This window comes from Acromyrmex echinatior, chromosome 1 (genome assembly GCF_024713525.1).
Source record: "Acromyrmex echinatior isolate Ae372 chromosome 1, ASM2471352v2, whole genome shotgun sequence".
NCBI lineage: Eukaryota > Metazoa > Arthropoda > Insecta > Hymenoptera > Formicidae > Acromyrmex > Acromyrmex echinatior.
In genome coordinates this window covers 16,678,353-16,703,119 of record NC_141852.1, presented here as the reverse complement: position 1 = coordinate 16,703,119, position 24,767 = coordinate 16,678,353, and the positions used below count along the sequence as shown (strand labels likewise).

The window sequence follows — 24,767 nt, the reverse complement described above, 5'->3', positions numbered from 1 at the left end:
ATTTGCTAAAAGGACGAGCGTTAGGAAGCGTCATGCTTAAAATTTACAGAGGTCCTACTATCTGCCAACCACAAGACTCTCCCTATACTATAAATCCTTCGGGAATAGAAATCCTACGCCTCGGCGAAAAGTGAATTCTTTTCTCTCCCCCCCTCCTTTTCCATTTTTTTCCTTTTATCCTTTTACTTGAACTACGGCGATTGCGTTTGATTATATACACCCAGCGAAGAAGTCCATTTCATTTTGAAGGGATTAAGAAAACGTGCACACTCGCGGTCGCGATTAATAAACGCCGGTTAATTGATTAATTGGTTAGGGAGAGGGATCAGTATGTATGTACAGGAGTGGACAACATGCGGCATTCTCTATATGTATATATATATATATATATATATATATATATATATATATACATATATATATATATGTATATATATATATAATGTATGAATCTATAATAATGTTCCGCGCGAAACGCGACCCCCTCAAGACGCGCCGCACACTCTTGCAAATCATCTATCGGACGTATGAAGAGAATAATTAGATACAATCATTCTATGTATAACACGCTGCTCCGGTATTCCGCGAATCACGGTTTCTATCGCTACTTTGGTTTCGAGAAACGACACCACCCCCTTTGCGTTCCGTTTTGCACAAGCGTCTCTTTTCTTTATCTTCCGCGAAGTCGAGCGCGAGATCGTTTCGCCACAAAAAAGGATCTGCGAGGTACACCGCTCGTTTCGCGAAGAAGAGGGATGTACGAGTTCAGACGCGGATGTTCGCGGACATTCCGTGTTTACTATCGAACATTTTCGAGGAGGAGGGAAATCGCGCCCACGTCGCATTCCGAAAATACGCTTAGCGTATTGCCGATCATTCTCGTCAGCGAAAATCACGAAGAGTGACCGTTTATATTGCACATAGTAGTAGTAATAATAAAGTCAAAATGTAAAATTCGTCATCGACGGCGATAGCAGCAACCCTCGATCCTCAGCGTTCCCCACGAGCGAGTAGCGGGCCTTTTTCCTTTTCGCGGGCTCGACTTCGCAATCCCTTCGTTTCTCGCGCGAAGGTTCGTGAAGGTAACTCACATCGGTTTTTGGAAAAGAAAATTGGTAGAGAACTCGGCACTGCGGATGTTAACCTGGACAATCTGGAGCACGCCGCCACGATGTCATATACAGCCGTTCGCGATCGAAAAATTAAATTACTTCGATTTCCGTTTACCTCTCCTTCCGTCACCCGTATGACACCTATTCTCCCTAAACTTTCAGTTCCCTTATTTATGTTTCTTTTATGTTTTCATCTACGCGTTATTTTCTTCTCACTTGAATAAGTTAATTAGTAAAAAATCATTTTGTCGAATGCTTCGCTATGAGCGCGCGGTTGCGTTATCCGTACAAGAAACGCATTACACAACGCACCTATGTAACATATTTTTAATAAGTTCTTAATAACTAGAAAACTGTGTATATGTGTACATGTTTGTACGAATGTGTGTGTGTATGTGTGTGTTTTGGGTTTGTGATACAGAGAATTACCTACACAGCAGGTTGAAGCGTGGCTTTTTTCATTACTGATTAACATCCAATGCGGACGATTTGTCACTCTCTTTATATCATCTCTATCCTCTCTCCCTATTACCCTCTTCCAGATTTCCCACCGGCCCTCATCACCTACGCGTCTTTTCTCGATGTCACTGCTTCCACTATCACCCCCTCATTCTTTCCTCATCTCTTTCTTTCTCGCATGCTCTTCCACTCTCACTCGCTCACTCTGGCAACACACTTTCGCGTCGGATCAGGTACTCGCGTTTGTTCTTACGAACATTCGTCGCGCGGGAATCACTACGTCGCTCGGGAGCGCGGGTTTTCGTTCGGGCTTTCGTCCAAATGGACGATGTCGGTGGGAAAACACGAGCCCCGTTTGTCGAGAAATCGCTTCCACCAACGTCCATCCGGGTCGCGCTTCGCAAAATCAAAATCTCGCTCGATCGGGATGGACGATACGGGAAGAAACTCCTTCCTTCTCGCGGCATGCGGCAGTCGAACTTGGAAGGGGTGATCCGCGGTAGAACGAGACGCAAGCACAAGGCGGATCCGTATCGCAATCGCGCTGCCGGTGATTTCGGTAAACACTCGAGGAGGATTGGTGCCGACAATTGGCGCTGGGTGCGTACACGAAGTCGGCGGCGACGACAGCGGCAGCCCCTTCCTCGCTTGCTCGCTCCTCGAGACTCGCGGTAACTAACAATACTCGATCTTTCGGACAGAACCGGTGCATTTTACAGCGCAGACAGATAGGATTATACGTGTACGAGTAATCGATATACTGAGAATCCGTGTCAATTTCTCTTCTGAATCCTGTGTCTCGGCGTGTATTTTTCTTCATTTTTTTCTTCGTTTTTTTGGCTCGACGATATCGGCTTGGCGTGGATCCGATCATTCCCTCTTTTCTTGGCTGCCTTCCGGCGCCTTCGTCGGGTGCAAGATCCGTTTCCGGTTCGGCAAAGTCATCTAGATGGGCATAGTTTTACCCGACGATGATATCAGTGACCGTTAGCAAGTCGTTATGGATGCGAGGTCGAAGATCGGAATAACGCCAAGAGCCTGCATCGATTGGCGGGCAACAGCGGCTGGTTTCTTCCTCCAGTATAACCGGTACAACTTGAAGTAGTAGCAGTGGAGTAGTAGTAGTAATAGTAGTAGTAGTAGTAGTAGTAGTAGTAATAATTTGTAGTAGAATAGTAGTTGTGGTAGTAGTAGTAATAGTAATAATAGTGGTAGTAGAGTAGAGTAGTGATAGTACGTAACGATCGAGTGGTGGTAGTAATAGTAGTAGTAGTAGTAGCAGTTTTGAGGCTGTGTTCTTGTTGTAGGTAAGTAAGTAAGTAATATGGGAGGCGGAGGGAAGTGAGGGTTGGTTGGGGCACGTGAGGGGAGGGTGGGGAGATATTGGTAGAGGTGGTAGTTAATTAGCTAGGGCTGCGAGATAATTAGGGACAACGCAGCTGGGGTTAACACCAACGGAAAGGCACGGCCCGAGGCCGATCCGCGCCCTCCTTCACCAGCGGCTTGTGGAACTCCCGACCTGGCCGGGAGTGAATAGTTGCCCAGCAATGCTCGCAGTAGTACTGAAAATAGACAGTATTATATAATTCGGACTTCATAATTAAATTCAAAAAATTTAATCTTCTCTCTTATTAATATAAGAGAAAAGAGAAATTTTATTGGAGATTAATTGAATAAAATAATTATTTCATTAAAACGAAGACATAATTATTTATTAAAGGCTTAATAGAGAAAATCTCCCAATTCATTATTAAAAGATATAAATATAATTTTAGCTTTGAATCAAATGAATACAGTTTTTTAATAAAAGTGAAATTCGGTAAAATCTCCGAAAATCTAATTTTTTTTATGGAGTTGCTTTTTGCTATGACATTTGCATAGAAATTTTCAAACTTTAGCTTCAAATTGATAATAAAAACCGCATTTTTATTTTATAGCTTCCTTCACTATTTATTAATAAAGATGAGCCAATTGTGATGAAATATACCTGTAGGCAGGTGACGTTGGCGCAGAAGAACGGTGCAAATTTGCCTCCGCAACGCTGGCCTTGACATTCGTCACACATCTGATCGTCCAGAACATATGGTTTGACTTCAACCTATTCGAAAGATTATTATATGATTAGAGAAAGTGAATGAAATTCTCAAAGTATTTAGAACAAGAATGCTTGAGGAACAATGTTCGTAATTTGTAAAGATGTCCCATCTTTAAAACAGTTCTACCAATCATGGATTAGATCTTCTATTCTTGTCCTGCTTCATTTAGGCCGGTATTCATATAATCCATTCTTATATTTAAGAACGTTTTAAGTACAATTTTAAGATAGCATGAACTATTATAGAGCCATCTTAAGATATTACTTAAAATGACTTTGAAATAAGATCAAATCATAAATACCGAGTTTAGAGATGTTATTCGTTCAAGTAAATCCTTAAAAAATAGGATTTTTCTTCTTCATACTTACCCTTTTGTCAATATCGCCGTGCTGCAGCTGTACGAATCTGGCTGAGATGGCAGCTATGTAGCTTTGCTGATTACTGAAGGCGACTCTGCCGGCACCTTTGGGATACTTGAGCTCAGGATCGGTATCGATGCCAGCATAACAGACACCACCATAAAGCCGATCCATGATCATCGCGAGCTCGACTGCCTTGAGCGGCCGCGGCACCCCGCCGACAAAGACTGTCTTTCGCGGATCAAGCGGCATGGAGGCGTCCAGCACAAAGTCGGCGTCACTGAGCCGCCAAGGTCGGATCTGCACGGGCTTGTCCTTGATCGTGGGCGAGCTCACGCAAAGGTAAAGCTTGTCCTCGTCTTGGATGCAGGCATCTATCAGCTGTTGCACCGAACCCTCGTCCTGAAATAATCGCATGGCACATTTGATTATCATTAAGTTTTATTAATTTCTTTTTATTTTCAGTCTTTTTCTTAATTACTGTTAGTTTATTTTTATTATAATTTACAAAATTTGAAGATAAAAAGAAAGCGGAAAAAATCGAAAACGTACCTGGAACAGCAGAAATGCGTAACCCTTCGGAGGGAAGTAGGATTTGCTTTCTGCCTTGTGCGGCCAATCCACAACAAGCGGACCAAAGCGGCGGAAACTGGCTGTGATCTCGTCTGAATTGAGAAGATGCATTGTGATTATGTCACTATGTTACGTCTTGTCCCGCCAATAATCAATCTTAGGTGATATAAATTACGTACCTTCATCAATGTCAGGCGGTAATCCGCCGACGAAGACTTTCCTCGAGAAACGCTCGCCGGTTTCGCTGCCCTGGCTGTGCGGACTGCTCCGACTTGGCGACGAGAGCGGCGCCGCTTGGGACGCCGTTATCCCGCCACCCACGCCGACGCCGACGCCTACTCCGACGCCAACGCCGACACCGTCCAACTGGCTCGGCGCATTTGGATCCTCCAGCCCTTGCTCATCGAGACTCGGGAAGAACGGAGATTTACCTGAAATACAAAACATTTCTCTACGTGAATAATTCGATCGTTGAAGTACATAAGTTAAGTGATAGAATATGAACAAATTGAGGAAAAAAATCAAGATGGATATGCGTACAAATAAATCAGTCGATATTAATAAATAAAATTAATTATAATAGATTATAAGAAAATTTGGTGAAATAAGTCCTTCCTCTAATTTGAATACAACAGGAGCGAAATTTGAGCCACGTGTGTCAATCGGTCGATTTACATCATAAAATAACAGTTATGGATCGTCGCGGGAATCAAGGTCCGGATCTGACATTCATTCGTTGTCGGAGAATTCATTATGCAATTGTGCGGAATCACGTAACAAGCGGCGTGTGTATTATATATAAGAAACGTTAAGAGAAAGAAGGGGAAGGGAGAGAATCACGCAATATGAGTACTTTCGGCACACCTTCTTTTTCTTTTTTTGAATCAGAAATTTTTATGTTGTATACAATTGAAATAAAGTCTCATAAAAATGTGTTGATTACATGATGTTCTCAGCATTGTTTCTATCTCACCAAGAGATAAGGAGACAGTTTTCTTAAAATATATAAATATATAAATCGATAAATTATTTAATGTTCCGAAACTGGAAGTATATTATGAATAATTAGTATTGAATTTTTGAGAGAAAAATCAATGGATGCGCAATTGTTTATCAATGTATCCTCTATCAGAGACTCTCTTTAAATATTGGAAAATAAATAAAGCATTACTTGGTCAAAAGTATTATTTGTCAAATATTATAATTATATTATAGTTCGAAATAATTACGGGATGGAAAGAATTAAGAAAACTAAATTACTTCATTTATTAGTGAAGTGTTTATTTAGTTCTATTTAATTTATCAAGGCTTGAGTTGTTCCATCTTTTGACAAAAATTTTAGTTTCACTCTCTTACTCTCTTACTCTCTTATCTACTCTTTTGTTTATCCATTAGATAAATTATCACGTAATTTATTCGAAGATGACTGGTTCTAAATGGAATAAATATATTTCTAAAATTATTTCAAAGACATATTGCGATTATAGAAAAAAATTAAGCTTACATATTAAAAGAGATTTTTAAGCATTTTTCAAATATTCGCATTTAACTCTCTAAATTCTTTGAATCTCACTCTAAAGAGAGAAAATTGAGCCAGTCTTAAAAAAGAGTGACTCAATTTTCAATCTTTAAGAGTGAGATTTCACTCTTCGGAGTGAGATTCACCCTAAAAGTTTTAGAGAGAAGAGGTAATATGAGTAAGGAATACTCACTTGATGCTTTTGAACGTTTTGTAAACACAAAACTATAATATACATGATTTTTATCAGATTATTTTGTTAAATATAGTTATTAATTTATATAAAAAGGAAAGGCTTCGAAAGTTGAACATCGCAGCTCCGATTGCTTCGTGAAAGAGGTTCGGTTCAAACACCATAAACACCAATAATTTGACGGCAATCGGAGACCGTCCATTTCGGAGCAAAATGATTCCGCTTACTCCAGACAAGCGAGAAAAGGAAAAATCACTACCGTGTAAGGGAGATCACTCGCGTGCAATCAATGACCGGTTATTAATTACTCGCATAAGTAATAATCAGTGTATGGATCGCCGAACTCGGTAATGTAATAACTCGCGGCAGGAAAAGATTGCCTTCGTTGTCCAGAAAAGGCACGGAGAAGTAAAATAAAGTGGAACTCACTGTATCTCCTCCTGACGGGAAATCTCGCTCGTCTGATAAACGTCGCCATTCTCGATCGGCGATCGAGATAATGAGCCGACAACGGCGAGGATTCACGCGCGCGACTGTACCTATCGTCCACGGGACGGGATGCCGTTTGTTTCTCCTGTCGTTGTTAAGGGAGGGGAAAAAAAGGAGAAGCAGTAAACAGGGTGCAACGCGCATGAATGGCATGGCGGAAAACGTCGCCGGATCGTCGTAACAAACGAGCGCCGTTCACAACGCTCACCTTTTTTTTTTTCCCGTTTCCGCGCACCGGTACATTGATACATACATACGTACATGCATACATACACACGCAATGGTGTAATAATAATCGAACTGGAAACAAATACGAGGGCCCCCTCCTCCCCTCCCTGGATTCTCCCATCATATTTGCCTATCTGCTCAGCGACAAGCAGCTCTATTTGCTTTTTTCTAGCGCGCGGGCTCTATCACGAGCTGATAATTATTTACATATACTCAGGGTAAAATGCGAGATATGAATATAGGTCGCAGATATGTACCGGGTGTTTAACGATTAGTGAAATACGTCCTGAATCGAAGACTGAAGAAAATAACGGGTTTCTTCCTGCGGATATTGAGCGGAGTTAATCGAGCGTTAATTGATGATTGCGGAGCAATGAACAATTCGTGGAGAGAAAAATGTTACTTCAGAACTTGAAGTAAAGCTTCCTGCATGCAGTCCGGTAACAATAATCCATCGATTTCTTCGTGTCGACGTTTAATGCTCGATGTTCGAAGGAACTTATCGGTACGAAATTGGCGACGTGAATGTAACTTTCGTGAGAGTAGGTACGTGATGAGAATTATGTAAGGATCAGGCTGATGCACACGGGCGTGTGCAATTTACATGAGTAATTTTAGGTGTAAGACATTTAAACACGTGGATTTATACCGATTTTAATCGCTTCTAGTAACGTCAACATAATAATTTGTAATATCATTTTACGACTGCATTTGTATTGTCGAGTAATCGTATTTTTTGCACACCATTTATACAAAAAATTGGTAATACACGATAGAAGATTCTTTCAATTAGGATCCTAAATAAAGAGAAAAACGCAATCGACAATGTATCATTTGAAGAAAAAATGATTGCCTGTGTTTTATATTTATCATCCCTTATTTTTCAACTTATATATTCATGGATATAAATTTTTTAAGAAAAAATTTCATTTGAAAAAAATTTTATTTGGAAGGAAACGATTTAAGTAAACACAAAAATAAAAATATTGCAATGCTTAGTAATAAATATTGTGAACTGATAGATCGTAAAATTACTTTAGTGAAATCAAATTTCCACTACTATCTAAGGAAGAGGAAATAGCAAAATCAATCAAAAACCACCAGTCGCATTTCTTTTTTGTCAAGGACTTTATTCTCAATATGTAAAGCATCATCTATTGAAAATATGATGAAAATCTAGAAAACGAATTTTCAGCAAAGAAAGATTCTTTTAACAACTCACTGAAAAGCAACTTCATTTCCTTTATGTTTATTATTCTATTTCGTGCTTACATTTGAATCGATTAGAACCGGTTCGTCGCCTGCGTTAATTCTTCATTGCCGCACATTAAGTTCGAGGATTGCAGTAAATTAATAATTCAGCGAGTCTTTCCCTTATGATCGTGATATAATAATTGTGCATTACAATACCATTGCACCGGCTCTAATTCCCATTTGTGAAAGATACTTTATGTTCTATAACGTTTCGACGCTGCTTACATCGTGCTTTCGTCATGCATTACACACATTAGCATAACTAACATGCCGAGCGCGTCTATAATTCGTCGGCAAATCAATAACACGTAAACGAACTCTGTGAACTTGTGCACGCGAATGATTGAGCAAAATGCGCTCCGGAAAATTTCTTGGCGATCATCAGGCAATGATTTCAATCAGCAGAAAAAGCTTTGCAATTGTTGTAAAATTCTTTAATATGATTGGTCTTGCTCTTAGTTTCTCACTGGATTTAAATGTATAAACAATCATATTCAAGAATCTTACAACAGTTGCAAAGTTGCTTTTTCTATTGAACGCAGCCATTATAATTGATTCTTACTTTTAATTCCTCTCAATTCACTGGATCTAAATATATAAACCAATCATATTAAAGATCTTTATACAACAGTTGTGTGTGTGTAAAACTGTTACAACAATCTTTTTTTGCTGAACTCAGTCATCGCCTTTTTTCAGGCAATGTATCAAAAATCAATGCAGGCAGCAGTAAATCAATTCACATGTCTCGGATGTACCGTTTACGCGATACATTATTGCGAACAACAATTTCGTCAGCGTGTGTTTGCTGTAATCAGCGTGGAACATTTCGGAAATTTTCGAAATTTCATGTTTCGAAATCTCTTTCTTTCGATTTCATTGCATGAGAAAATGCTCGTTCAAACTTGATATCTGGGTCAACCACGCCGACGCTTCGGCGGCAATTTTGAGAGCGAGATTTCGTGGCGAAATCGAAGTAACAGCACAAAATTGTAACATACATCGGGCACACGCACGCCCTCGTTCGCGGATATTGAAATCGAGTATTGAACGTAGCCCCGCGGTGATATTGAACGTTATTATCGTTGAAGTATATATATCTCGATATCTGAGCTATCTTTTCGATCACATAAATAGGTATATAAATGCTTCAAATCTCGTGAATTTCCAGTTTCAATCGTTGAGTTTCGAATAATATTATAATATTACATTTTCTATATCAGCAATATATATGATCTTTGGTACTTCATCGAAATGTAATATTCAGAGAAATAATTGAAAGTATTAGGTGTTGGAATTAATTCGTAGCGTTTTTAATGAAAGAATGTTATTTATTTCACATGAGCATTAAAAAATACATTAATGAAAGTACTTCCCATCACTTGTAAAACGCTACGAATTAATTCCAACACCTAATAGTATTCGTCACTCACATTTAGATAATATTTATGATACATATATATATAGGCCAAAAAAATATTTCAGATTGATCGAAAAATAGTTTAAGGATAGATTTCTCGATAGGATCTTTAAATTTCATGAAATCAATCGTCCTGTCCACAGTCTTGTAATAAATGGATTTGTACAAAGACGAAGTTTGTAAAAATTTCGATAAGTTTAGGAGTCTAAAGTAGATTTAAGTATAAAAATAATATATACTATTAAATATCAAAGGAACAAAAAAAAGTAATCCAAAACTTTGAGTTAAATAACATTTTGTTATTTTTAACTTTTATGTGTGTCAAAATGTAAATCAGTCAATTTTTTAAAAGTTTTCAAAGTACAAGTTTCAAACAATATCCATATTAACGTATGCTTAAGTAAATAATAAACTAAATTTAAATCAAATTCAATACATTTTTTTTTTAATTAAATTGTTTAACTTCATTGATTTGATTAAATTAAAGACATATTGAATAAGAGCAGTGGCCACGTAAATGATTAAAAATAACTCAAATTGAATACAGTTATGAACTTCACAGTGTAGAAAAAGAATATAACAGTCTAATAAAAAATGCTAATATAAACAATGCCGTCAAGAAAATACTATGAGAGAACCTTGAATCTTGAGAGTCCGTGTCACGCGCAAACGTGATTTAACGCACCTTAAAAAATGATATGTGGGATCCAAGAGAAACCTTGGCATATAGGAAGCCAAACGTGAAGGAAACATCCGCTGACTCCAAAGAGTCAGCGTTTTCTCTTATATATTCTGATTTAAAAAATTGACTGAGGATCCTCTTACTCGGCGGACGACTAATTTACAAATTGTTTGGGAATCCGTCGTTAAGCTGACCCATCGATTTCGATGCTACCACTCTGGATGCTCGTCCTGGCCATTGCAGGGATCAATGACTTTCCCATCACGACGTGCCTTGTACACGTTTACTCCCCCGTGGGAGTCGGCCGCCAGTCAAAACGCGAGACAAAAGCCGTTTTCCTTCTGTCGCTTTTCTTTATTCTCATAAATTTGCATGGCAAAAATCAGGCTCCCCCTCGTCGCTCGCAATCAGACCACTTCCTCCCTTCGATCCCTTCCGTCAGTCGTCGTTTCACCTTCGCCGTCACTAAGGGAAACACGCGGCAAACGAGAGGGTGAGAAAGGGCGAGGGATGGCAAAAAGGGAATGGAATAAGCCAGGAACGAGCGAACGGGAAGCCAGCTATGACGACAAGGACGAGAACGATGATGACGCGCATTCAATCTGATTGCCACGACGGTGGAGAGAGAGGGAGAGAAAGAGAGACAGAAACTTCTCTTGTCGAGATAGAAGACAGGGAGAGGTGGAGGAGATCGAGGTATTTATGTCGTTTGCCGCATCTCGCCGTGAAATGGATTCGGGGGAATGTTTCCCGGCATAGAGAGATGAAAATTTATATGACAATGATCAAGAGACGCCGTCACGCGATTATCCTCTGACGTAGGAAAAACGTGCCTGGATTTGAAGCAGGTGCGTCCCTTAATGAGACCTGAATTGTATTACTCGCTTCCGAAATTAAATCTCGATGCATTGCACGCGGAGTAACGCATTGCCCATGTATATGTATATTTTAGCGGTATGACGCTGGTAATTATTTTAACAGATGTTGACAATAGAATGAATAATTGACATTATAATTAATACTAAATAACGCAATTAATTATAACACAATTGCATAATGATTACCTCAATGGATGCTAACGATGTTATAATAATATACTTGTTCGATTAACCCAAAAAAAATGTTTAAAGGAGACTTTCTTTTTAAAAGTTATAGCATTTATATAATGCGTTATGGAACTTCGTGCGAGAGTACATTTTTCATTATAATCATCGTAAAAGAGCTTTCTATTATAAGTATTCCATGAATGCGTGCGAAAGAAAGCGAATTTCGTTTCGTATCCTCTCGAGTTCGATAGGACGTGATGTTTAAATTATGTAGCTTCCTTAAATCTAACTTCGTTCCAAAGTGGTATCCTAAGCTTTTTAAGTGGGATTCGAGTACGTCCCCGAAAGAAACGCGCATGCTCCGTACCATTTGTCGAAGGAGGCTCATCGATGAAGTCAGAAATCTAGAGCAGCAATTTAGTGTTACGAGTTGACGGCATTATGAGCGGCTGTTTCGCAGATTTATGCCCATTGGGAATTTAACGGAGCGTCGTTCGCACCGATATCAACAGGCGCAACGTAATTACATGGCTATAATTTACGTATAATTTATGTAATCAGTATAACAGGATGCCAGAGCTTTTGACAAATTTCAAATCGACATGGAATATTTAAGAAAAAAAAAATAGACATTTTTCACGATGTAAATGTTCAACACTAAATATCTCGAGATAATGAAATCCCGAGTTAAATTGTACAAAGATAAAATGTACTCTGTGATTAAAGCGCAAATTAGAAGCAAAGCGATTTTATTATTTAATCGCCTTTTCAAGATTCGATTCACGAAGAAGTGAGTTCCTACAAATTGTGGAACTTTAATCGTCGATCATCCGAAAATTATCATTGACTTTTCAATCAACGGAGGAGACGTGAAATTGATCAAAGAACCCGGCTTATAAAGTCGAAAGTTCTGCGTACAATTTCCTCGTGACGGGACGAAGTTAAACTTGAACGCCGGTTGCTAGAGTCGCTCCCGTCCTCGTACAATGCGTTCTAATTCTACCTCGGACGCTGTTACGTAACGTGCGACCGTGCTGAATAATACACGTTCGTTCGCGTGAATCTAAAATCGGCTGAGCCAAGTCTCGTCGTTTCGGCACATCGAATCAGGCCCGGTTCTACCAATGCAAGCTTAACTTCAATTTCTCGATTCAATTTTACTCTCTATTTTCTTCTAACGCCCGTTTCTACTAATATAGTTTAATTTTAATCTTGGTTTAATTAACTCATCATCTCTCTTTCTAGTTCTAAGAATTAAAAACAGATTAAGAGCAAATTTAACCGAGATTAAAGTTACTCTACACTGATAGAAATGGGTATAATTCTAAGAATTATAAAAAGATAACAGAATCTAAGTTAAACCGAGATTAAAGTTAATCTTACTCTCTAAATTCTTTAGAATGGAATCTCAATCTAAAGAGTAAAAATTGAACCTCTTGAGAAAAGTTGCATGGGTCAATTTTCAATCTTTAAGAGTGAGATTTCAATCTTCAGAATGAGATTCACTCTAAAAGTTTTAGAGAGCACACACACACACACACACACGCACACACACGCACACAAACACATACATTAGTGAAACGGAGCCTTAGAATCGGTATGCACGTGATGCTTTCTCGCTCGAATAACGATAACATCTGATAAATAAAGAAAATCGCAACCTTGCTATATATTTCGGAGAGAAAAAAGATAAGCTCATAGACGTTAATGCACGACGTGATCACGTAACACCGTTGATTTACATAATTTATTAGGGTAACGCTCGCAAAGTGCATCCTAAGCAATAGATTTATTAATTTCGGTTTACACGAACACGACGATTAGCACGTCCGAGTATGCGATACTTAATTATACACTTGACTGCAAATCGATTGCACTGATATATTATTAGCTGTTAATTACGCGGTGAATGTATGTTAATTACATAATTCAATTGCCTTTAATTTAGAATTATGTATATCGATAATGATGTTGATCGAGATGGAAGATTCGCAAAGGATTATTGAGAAGTGTTGTTAATGCAAAATCGCTTACTCTTCGGTTGCACAGGTCACTAGCCGTACTTTTTTATATACTCTTTTATATACTTAAATATACCTGTATACTCTTTAGAGTTCGTAAACTTTTGGTCATTAATTAAAACTTTATATTTATAAATTGAGCAAAAATTAGAAAGTTATTTAGTAGATTTAATCAGAAAATTCTTACTTGTCTATTTTCAATCAGAATTCTAATAAGCCAGATATTTTTCTCAATGTAGAATTGTCAATAAAAGTTATGTTTCAGATTTTATTTTATTAAACATCTACATTTAATGCATAAAAAAATTATATTCATTCCTCTTCTGCCTCCGGATCATCTTTTATTTAGAAAATTGTACATATCCTGTCCATAATTGTATGTATTTTGTAATTCAATTATGATAACCCCAATCGCGCATATAATAATCTGATGAGTCGACAACAAACTTTCGTCACTTTTTGAAGCGTGGGACGACTCGCAACGTAGTTTCCGTGTTACGGACTCACGCTATCACCCACTGTGCAATTTCGCCTCCTCTCGTCGTGCGGGATCGATTACTCGGTATGCCTGAAGACGCAAAGAGAAAGAGAAGCCCGGAGAGGATTCTAGAACTTCTCTCCCGCTTCTCGTGATCCGCCATCAATCATTCTGTAACTTTTGCGGAAGCCTCAGTTGCGAAGGGGGTTTGCGAGGGCGACATGACTACCGTTACCGGCATAATTTTAGAGTACGATCGACCAACAAAGGTCTGCACTGTCTCTCTCTCTCTCTCTCTCTCTCTCTCTTGTTCTCCTTCACTCTCTCCATTTTTCTTTCTCCCGGCTTCTCCGAGCATGATGTCATGATGTGCTGTCAACGCGAGACGATGCAAAGCCGCGTCGTCATCGAAGTAATGGAATCAAGCTTGCAAATAGCTCTCTTTCCCTCGACCCCGGCGAATGAGATTGCCTTATCTCTCATAAAAATGTTACGTTCCGTGCGATGACGCGCTGCGGTTCCGCAAATCGATCGGCGAGTCATGACTCTTTTTATAGATGCGAGGGACGAGACTAATCTCTTTATGTTAATCCGGTAATAAAATACTCTTGTACTTAGACTCGAATTCATTTGAGTCGCAAATGTGCGTGAATATTTATTTGTTGGTCGAAAAAAAACGGCTATTATAGACACGTATCGCTAAAATTAAAGTCGAAAGTAATAAAGCAACCGTGACATAAATACAATGCATACGTGGCATCGAATAAATAATTAACACACGTGCGCGTTTCATTGTACGTGTAATTGCGCGACAACGAAATTTGACATTCAGATTACAACATTATTAAATGCAGCTCGGCATTGAAGGATTCAGGGATTCAGGAATTTGTCAAAGGAAGGGAAACATTGGCGCTCCGCAAAATTTTGTTATGGTCAAATATGGAAAGATAGAATATTAAATTAATATTTAAATTATTTCATTTAAAAAAATATTCTTTAGATGTATAATTCATAAAACGTTTTATTTTAAATTATATTAACATAAAAAGAAAATAATATAATGAAATCTATATAACTTTTTATAACTGGAAGTTTCTTAAATTAAAAAATTTTTTAAATATCAAAATTGTGACTAAACATTTCAGAAATATTAAAATAAATATAAAACATTGTATGTAAATTAAAACAAATATTTTTAAAAAAGAAGACTTCAAGGCGAAGAGGCATGACTCCCATTAAAACTCTAGATTTTTACAAGAGTAATGCAATTCCTTAATCTTTACAAATGTTAACAACTTTTCTATTGGCTAATTTAACCGCTATTTTTTTATCTAATAACTTAATTATTATAAATATTAATTATTAAATCTAATAAGTAAATAATAAATATTAAATAAGTTTAGTAAATAACTTAATAAATAAGTGAGCTCAGTAACTCTTTAATATATATATTATTAGGTCAAACCTGGCGGATTTTTGCGTTACTCCAGTACATCTAGAGCTTTAGTCAACATAATATTTTTCTTTCAAAGAAATACAACATTGTGTTTTTTTAACGCTTTATCCACGATTTAAACAGTTTAAAACATGATTTTAGCTCTAGCTCCCATGGCCACCTTTCGTCCCGTGGATTCGTCAGTGCGTGCATATTATTAAAGAAACACGTGTTAATATATAGTGTTAATATATATAACGGTAGCAAATACACGTGCAACGCGAGCGAGCAGTTGTCGCATTGATCGCGTGGTCGTACTTGTTTTCGGATCGTTTATTTATAGGATGAAGGAGGGCAATATCGGTCAGCGCGCGATATAGGTCACGTCGATACTCACTCGGCAGACCCGGGCACGGCCTGGGGTTAAAGGAAATTATATCTTTGCGGTCGCATCTCTCGTTCTGATCGAACGTTCGTAACGTGAAAGTGATTGTAGGAGAAACGTCGCGGCTAGAAACTTGGCGCTTCCCGCAGATCGGACGTCTCCAATCGCTCTTAATTAATTTCGTCTGAATTAATTTATTCCTCCCATTTATCCGCGACGCCGGATACTGTTCGAGCTCAACTTTCGAAACGTGTCGTCCACGTCGAGAAATAGTATCTAAGTTGGCAGATTAAGCTGTGGCGCAATTTATTATATTCGACGGAAGCGCTTGGCGAAGCGTTTCGAGTTAAATCTTCAATGTCGTAATTAAATTTATAGCTGCGGTTATAAATGTTACAAATAAAAGGATATTCACTCGGTTATTATCGTGCAAATCGTTTTTTAAAATAACGACAAAGTGAGTCTCCCTTTCTGTAAACGTATTAACAAGATGGAATTAAAGCCACATTCACCTGGGTCCTTATGCACTCTCGAACTCGGATAAATTTCCATCTGCGGTTAAACTCTAGCTTACAACTTAGATTCAATTTGCGAGAGCGAATTCTGAGTCCCGGCGACTCTATTGGTACTGCAATTGCTGTGCCACGCATGCAGACGGAGCCACATCGTTCGCGACTGAAATTCCTCGCAAACCACAGAATTTCGAGCAGCCCTCGTGCCCTCGATCGTGATCAAGGAAGGACATCATGATGTAAGGAGGGAGACTGAGAACGCGCTTCTCTGTCACGGGTCAACAAATTCGGATCTCTAGGTCGCATACCAGGGTTCGCACAGCGCTCGGAGAGCGTTCGCGATACCAGCACCCGAGGAACGTGACTGGCACCGGCGCCCTGGTATTGATTAGACGTACGACGTAACCGGGGCCCAGGCCCGCGGCTCGCTTCCCGGGCCTCGATTTGCCATCAATCATCCTGTAACTCCAATGGGAGCTTCGATCGTCAAGGGCGAGGCCGACCGTGGTCGTTCCATGACGCGTTTGTGGGAGACACTCGAATTAGACACTTAAATGCAATTCATATATTCCGTACATACTGGTTTTGCTTTATAAAGATGAGGCAATACCATTTTTTTCGCTTATTGATATACGATCCGGTTGCTGTATATCACAAAATTCGAATTAGAATTCTAAAGATTCTAAAAGAATTTACATTTTATTTTAAAAACTGTTCATATGCTATATATATGCATTTCTTTTAAATACATTACAAATATGTGTACTATATAAGAAACAATGTGACTTTATGAAAAGAACGGTTTTCATCCATTTCTATCAATGTAGCTTAATTTTAATCTCGATTCAATTTACTTTTCATCTTTTTCTAATTCTTAGAACTTATAGAGATAGAGTTAGTTCTTAGAACTAGAGATAGAATCAAGATTAAAATTAAATTACGTTGGTAGAAACGTGCATTACTGATGTGTTTAAAAATTTAGCTAGACACACAAACCTGAAAATAATTATATTAAACCATTAAAATAATTATGTAGAAGGATCTAGGTACGATAATAACGCAACAAAAAGTTTTGGCATTCTAGCAATCAATTTGAGCGTCTTTAATTAAGGGATAATTATTTTGATAGTTCGACAAAATTTCTTTTCAAATCTGTATCTAGCTAAATTTTTAGATAATAAGTTCAACAAAACCGTTTTGTGTTCAAGGAAAGTACATAAAACTTAAGAAGATATAATTGAAATTCTTTCTGGGATGAGCTTGCAATCGCATATTAACACAGTTTCGTAGCAATATAAAAAGAAGAAAAAAATTAAGAGGACAAAAATAAAAGCGATTTTATGTACACACATAAATCACTTTGAATTTTAAAATGACTATAGTGTAATTCAGACTTAAAGAATATATAAGTGAGAGATTTTCCTCCAACACGCAGCTAAAAAAATACAGACATTAATTTAGTTAGAACGAAAAGTGTTGGAGTGACGTTAAATCGTAGTTCAAGTAGCTCCAAAAGTCGTGGGGCAACACGCTGGATCCGGGGCGGACCGATCCACAAGGGTGAAACACGTAGGAGGACATCGCGTGAACAGAGGGAAGAACGTGGAAGTGTCTCCAGTTCAATGGTATGGGTTCGTACGTGCGTGTGATAGACAGGGCGCAAGTTAGGGGAGAGACTTTAGAGCCCGATTCGGCACTCTAATCCCGGCGCCTTTACCCGGTTTTCACCCCTGCATCCGCCATCACCGCGTCAACCCCCCCATCCTCCCTCTCCCGACCGTCTTCTATCGATTTACCCGTGCACTGAGTGCAGCTCGGTTGGTTGGTACGTTGCAGCACATCGCCGCCGGACTCGCAAAAGCCCAGCACGCTCATGTTGGTTCCGTGACAACAGAAAGACACGTTCACGTCAAATGAGAAGAGAAACGAACGGAGAGGAAGGAGCGAATTCCTCGGGCAGCACATTTTATCGTTGTGATACAAAAATCAGCGAAATCATTCAGTGCGCTCAAAACTTATGAATTTTTAGAAATTCTTCTTCCTTTCGTCGCAGTAGACAAATCGAGATTTCTTTCACTCGAAGTTGAATGCAAATTTTACCCGCGTTGGATCTTTGATGTAGAAATTTTATTGTCTATAAATTTTTAAAGTTGGTTTAAGTGTCCATAACGATAAAATATTATTAATTTCATCAAATTTGTTAATCGAATTACATAATAACAACATATACTAAGTTCTTTGTACAAAATTACAGTGCTAGAAATGTATCGATAAATTACTTGAAACATTTGCTGTCTTTTACTTTGCAAAAAACGACGACTTGATGTTTTGTTAGAATTTATCAAAGATACTCTGTATTTTACAGGGTAAGTTGAGACCCACTGACACAGAAAAGAGCTCTTCTCGCGCAGAAAATAAAGGAAATAGGAATCTAAGCGATGGCACAGTTACTCGATCCGTCGAAGGAAAATATCCGCCTAAACGATTGTAGCGTGCACGCCTTTCCGCAAATGTTCTCCGTTTTTCTCGGGCTTTTTGCACAGTGTACGTGATTAGAAGCTTTTATCGGGAGTAGAAAAACGTAGGTCAAACGGTCGGTTAAAAGTAGAATAGCACCGTTCGTTAATGATCCGAAATCAGATCAAATCTACTTTTTACGATTGCTGACCGTATATTCCATTTTCCGATATATATTTGAAATTGGGTTGCTATGCTTTATTTAATTAATCTCTCTGATTTTCCGGACAGAGAGAGAGAGCGAGAGAGAGAGAGAGAGAGAGAGAGAGAGAGAAAGAGAGGAGGCGGTTAGTTCTCGTGTAATCAGTTTAGATTAGCTTTGTAGGAAGCTCTTTGCATCGATACCAATAATTGTAATGTCTTTTTAACGACATCACGTAATGAACTGTCGATAGTATTCATGGAATTAAGTTACGCGATCTAAGTCTCCAAGCCGATTATGTTCGTTATCGACGTATTTAGATTTCGTTTTTCTGGAGTATGTAGAAACCTATGACGTTCTTCTTTCAGTCAAATTATCAAATAGCGCAACTAAATGCATTAATTTTTATATAATAAATATTCATATAATAAAAATTTAATAAAAGGAAGAATCTCGTTTTCGGTCAAAGCGGATCTTGATGATATAATATTTATTTGCAAATATTTTTTCAGTTCTATAAACTGCACGTCGAGTCAATTTGTCGGACTTGTAACGTAATCACAAACTGAAGCTGGAAATAACATGACAAACATTGAGCGTCAATTTAGTAATAATGCTAATAAGTATCTTAAATCTCAACCATAATAAAAATTCTTCTTGAATTTTTCATGTAAGTGAGAATCACATGGCATGCAGGACTGCATATTTAAACTATAATACAATTGCAACTGTTTGTTACATTGTACATTTATATTGACGATATAAATAGTTAAAAAAAATCACAATTCATATATATATATATATATATATATATATATGAATTGTGATTTTTTAATTATTTAAAATGCATATATATATATATATATATGCATATACATATATGTACATTCTCTTTTTTGTCATTCCATTACATATTCCTAATCAGATCCAGCGACTCAATTTTTATGTTACGGTCTACGATCGCAATCCCCGCAAGAAACTTCGCTGATATGGAGGACTCAATTTCAGACATTTAGATAATCAAGCTGCACGTGTTTAAATTCCAATTTTTTAGCGTCGGTAGAAACTTAAGCCGGGATATAGAAGTCGGATGAGACAAGGGATACAAGAGATAGTCGTGAGCTGATGCGTTCCTTTCCCCCGTTATTTCAATCCATGCTTGAGGGGAATCATCTCATGGGGATTAACGATGATTGGGCAGGTCGGCGCGCGAACCGTTTTAGTTGTCTCTAACGATCATCTATCGAGTCGGCCGAATGATGAGATCGTTGCATGCGTGATCAGAATGCGAGAGAGAGAGAGAGAGAGAGAGAGAGAGAGAGAGAGAGAGAGAGAGAACTTGAGGAGCGCATGGAGTTGCAAGGGGTTGCCGTCAGGGATTTAGCAAGCCTTAGAAATGTCTGGGGTTTCCACCCTGTCCTTGAAGAGCTTTAGCCAGCTCGTATTTCAGCAAATCGAGATACACTCTCGGGACGAGATATCGTTTCGGGGTGACATTACAGACTTTGATGACCTCATTTCCACTATTTAACGTGAAATTATTCACGTTAATTTTCTCTCTTTTTTTTTCGCGTTATACAAAAAGGCAACGCATCAATCCGTTTATTTGCCGGTGAGTCGGTTTAAGTTTAAATTAATGAGGTTTCGAGTTCATCAAGCTCGGCTGACGCGCCCCTACGTCGGACTTAATTGCGAGTCGTAGTTGAACGAAAGTCGTGCGAAATTTACAACCTGGATAGAAGCCATGACAGCCTTGTTACACGAATCGAGCAAATGATGCGAATCGTTCATGTAAATCGTTCATGAATCAAGAGAAGTCGAGAATCGTTAAAGGCGTTAATAAATAAATTTTAATATCAACGATTATGATAGATCAGGCGAATCTGCGTAATTATTTTACAAAATATCACTGCTGGTTTTAAATCGAAATAATCCATTTTTTATTAAATTCTTTCTAGCTTTATTCTTGTACAGAAAGAATTTTGTTAAAATATTTAAAATATCTAAACTATAGAAACAATTTAGCTCTACAGATGTGAAAATTATTTTGTATTAGATTATAAAAATAATTATGTAAAACGTTCAAATCAGTTGTTAAAACTTTTTGCAGTACTGCTCATTATATATTTGAATGTAATAACAATTTTAATTAATTTAAAAATTGTTATCAGATTTGTAATTAAATTTTTATATACTTTAGTAAAATTTTTTTCGTGTGACGAAACGCATTTACGAAAAGGAAATTATTTTTGCTAAAGTGAAAATTTAGTTAAATACGTGTCTCTCTCTCTCTCTCTCTCTCTCTCAAAATAATTTTATTAGACCATTAAAATAATTATGTAACACACTCAAACTAGTAGAAAGTCACAACTTTTTGCAGCATTATACTCATGTTTGAGATTCTTACATAATTATTTTGATGGTCCAACAAAATTATTTTTAGATTTGCATTTCTTTAAATTTTTCACATACTTCAATATAAAAAAAATCGTTCTTTCATATTTTTGTTTCATCATATTTTTATTTGTTGCAATAGCAATATCCTTCATGATAATTTCTGTCTTCCTAATTATATTTACATGCAACATAGGATTATCACGTATACTCTCGAGAATTCGCGGTCGCTCGCGATAACGCCATGTCCAACGATTTACGAGCAGGACGCGAATCCGCATCGGTACGTTACATTCCGCCGTAAAGAGTAGTAATGCTAAATGCTGCAGCGGCGCTAATCCGCTTGTCTTTGAAGACACGCTCGCTCCGTAACGTTTTCCGGGAACTCGGAGGCATGAGGAGCAAAAACGCATAATATGCCGTACAATTTATTCGCACGCACGTGTCGCGTTAAGTACACGTATATAACGTTAAGTACGTATATAACGTATACGAGTCGCCGCGCGACTCGACGCACCTGTACGCCGAGGAACGGTACATGGCTCGGAAAAAAAGCGAAGGAAAGTGAATATTCAGCTGACCTAAGCGCGATTGACGGTCTCTCGTCTGTGTGTATAGCGGGTGCCCTCATCACGCGGAATTACATTTGAAAAGGTGGCTCTTAAGGACGACGGGTTGTTGTGAAAACAGAAGTCCCTCCTCTCTCGACGACGGCGCGTGCGATTTGTACGGAGAATTTATTGAGTTACCACGTAATGGAGGACTCTCTTGAGTAAAAGACATTCGGTGGCTTGGAAATGGCATGTGCTTATTATCGCGCGTTCTTTGATGAAACGGTGTTTCTGGCGAGTGAACGACTGTCGCTAATTTCGGAGGTTTTCGTTAGAGATTATTGGAAATCAATCGACCCGCTAATGTGGCGATTCAACGGCACGGAATAGATATACGAAAATACACCGTGTCAGATTCAAAAGGGATATAACGAGAAGCGGAATATAATTTCAATTGATTTAGCACGAATTACGGGACGAGTCAACCCAAATTCGCCATCGTTTGTTTCCAGTAAGAATAATTGTAAAAATGGTATCATGACTTCGTAACAATTTTGTGCAGAAATTAAAATAGCAGAGAAATTAAGAAAAGAAGAAAATTGGATTAGTTATCAGAAAAAATTTAAAATCCAAAAATCTTTAAAAAAAAAGCAAAATTAAAGAAAGAATAATTGAGTTGAAGTATATAAAATTTAGTTAGCTAGAGATCTTCGGATGAAAATAATTTTGTTTAATTATCAAAATAATTAAAATGTAAAAAAATTCAAGCTGTATTTAGCTGAATTTTTAAGCGACACTCCAATATCGTTGTATAATTTATTTTGTACAATATTATTGATATCTCCTTTGAACAAACAGTCTGGAGGCTTAATATAGCCTCCGGACAATCAATAAATATTGCGTAACATCAAACATTATGCAATAATATTGATTGTCCAGGGACTTTGGATATCATCATCAAAACCTTTCCGTGTATACAGGTACTTATCTCTAAATTGTATATTTCAAAATATAATAAAAGCTAAAGAGTTATAAAGCGTATATAAAAGAAATATCTAACATTTGTCATATTCAAGCGAACAATGCGAAAACTACAAAATATTTGTAGACATAAATGTCGAAAGTCATCAAGAATAACGGATTTAGCTTCGCAAAAAGCTGGACGTTCTCCTTTCCCATTGCCGCCGTCGGGATTAAAGGTAATATAGCTGAAATAATTGGCATACTCGAACAGGAGGAAAGGCTGTTCGCAGCATAAAGGTTTACGTCGACGGAGGCCAAATTGCTGCTAATTGCCCGCAGGAGAATGTACGAGCGTCTCAATTCTGCGCTCTCGGACACGAAAGCGGGAAAGGGAATGTGATGCAACACATTGTATGCTAATGCGACTATCGGAGACGTGTCCTCTCGACGGCGCGGCTCGGCTCGGCTCGGTTCGGCTCGGCTCGGCTCGGCTCGGCTCGGCGCGAACGATGGTACGAGGTGCTGGGTGCATCCTCGGTGCAACTTTTCGATCGATTGCCGAGCGTGAGTTACAGCGCGAGCGTCCACAGGTCAAAGGGCGAAGCTATTTCTAGGCAGTCGTTACCATTCGTCATTTTAACCCGAGCTAGCCATCTCTCAGACGCTTTTGTGAGAGACACATAGAGGCGAGAGAAGTTTCTCAATCCCCGACGCGATATTAACTAAATAAACGGACAGCTAATTTGCACGCAAAGGAGACACGCAAATGCGATTATAACGTCTCGCCGACGCAATGATTCTACTGTTGGAAAGCCGCGCGCGTTTCGATGATTCAAAATGGAATGGCACGAACGGAATCGTCATCGTTCACAAGGAAAAGACGCCGCGGGTGACTTTATGATAAACGCTTTCATCTTTACGTCGTATAAGCAGTCCGACGTCACGCGTCAGCGTTTAGCGAGAGGTTCCTGATCGGTTGTTGTATTTAACGAAAGATCGTGAATCTAATTGTGACAACAGGGCATAGGCTATACTTTCTTGTTTCCGTGCAACAGAGCAACGCGAGGACAACGAGAGAAACGTCTGACATATGGACGATGTGGACATGTGTGTTTATCTTTTTCTACGATAGATCCGTCAATATAATTCAGTCAATCGTATTGCACGCGAGAAGGAGAAAGCGAGAGAGTACTTTGTCATATTACTCTCTACCATTTTTTTTATAAAATTCTATTTTCTATAAAGAATAAACATGATCGCGTGCCTACACTACTGCTATATAGTACTAGTCATGTTGTAAAGCGTGATCATGATATAATAAATTTTATAGATATACTGAAAAAAGTATTAAACTTTAATAAATATTTGTTTGAATAGTTTTAAGTAAATATTTACTAAATATAAATATATATTTATTTGATAACAATTAACTTAATTTAATTATTATTTTTTTATTGGGTAAATATTTATTTATTGTAAATAAATGTTTATCTGATACTATTCGAAGAAATATTAAGACTTTGTTTTTTTTTTCAGTGTAGGCTGCACTGTTAAATATCAAAAAAGCAACGGCGAATCAATCTCTTGAGATAAATAATATTTTTTTATTTTTAACTTCGTCGTATATGTCAAAATGTAAATCAATCTATTTCAGGATAGTTTCAAAATAAACAACGTCCATATTAATGTATGCACATAGTAAATAATAAATTAAATTTGAGTCAAATTTAGTTCATTTTTTTGAATAAAATTGTTGACTCCATTGTTTTAAATTAATGATATTATATATTGAGTAGAAATAGTACTAACCTATAGAAATGAATAAAAAGAATTCAAATTGGATATAACTCGACATTATGAATTTAACAGTGTAGCGAGTAAGTATAAAAATATAATTTTTGTTGGATAAACTTACTTATACATAACTCCAAATAATATAAAT

General features: G+C 37.8%; 1 protein-coding gene across 1 annotated transcript in view; it reads right to left on the bottom strand.

Annotated features, from left to right (window-relative positions):
• orb2 (cytoplasmic polyadenylation element-binding protein orb2) overlaps positions 1-24,767 on the bottom strand; it is a 173,617-nt gene that overhangs the window by 19,273 nt on the left and 129,577 nt on the right. Inside the window, exons 4-8 of the mRNA XM_011070392.2 lie at positions 4,779-5,030; positions 4,579-4,691; positions 4,036-4,428; positions 3,559-3,669; positions 1-3,133 (exon numbers count right to left, since the gene is read on the bottom strand). The exon at positions 1-3,133 is cut by the window's left edge and continues 19,273 nt beyond it. Coding sequence (XP_011068694.2) covers positions 3,017-3,133; positions 3,559-3,669; positions 4,036-4,428; positions 4,579-4,691; positions 4,779-5,030 — 986 coding nt within the window. The 3' untranslated portion in view covers positions 1-3,016. The remainder of the gene's footprint in view (positions 3,134-3,558; positions 3,670-4,035; positions 4,429-4,578; positions 4,692-4,778; positions 5,031-24,767) is intronic.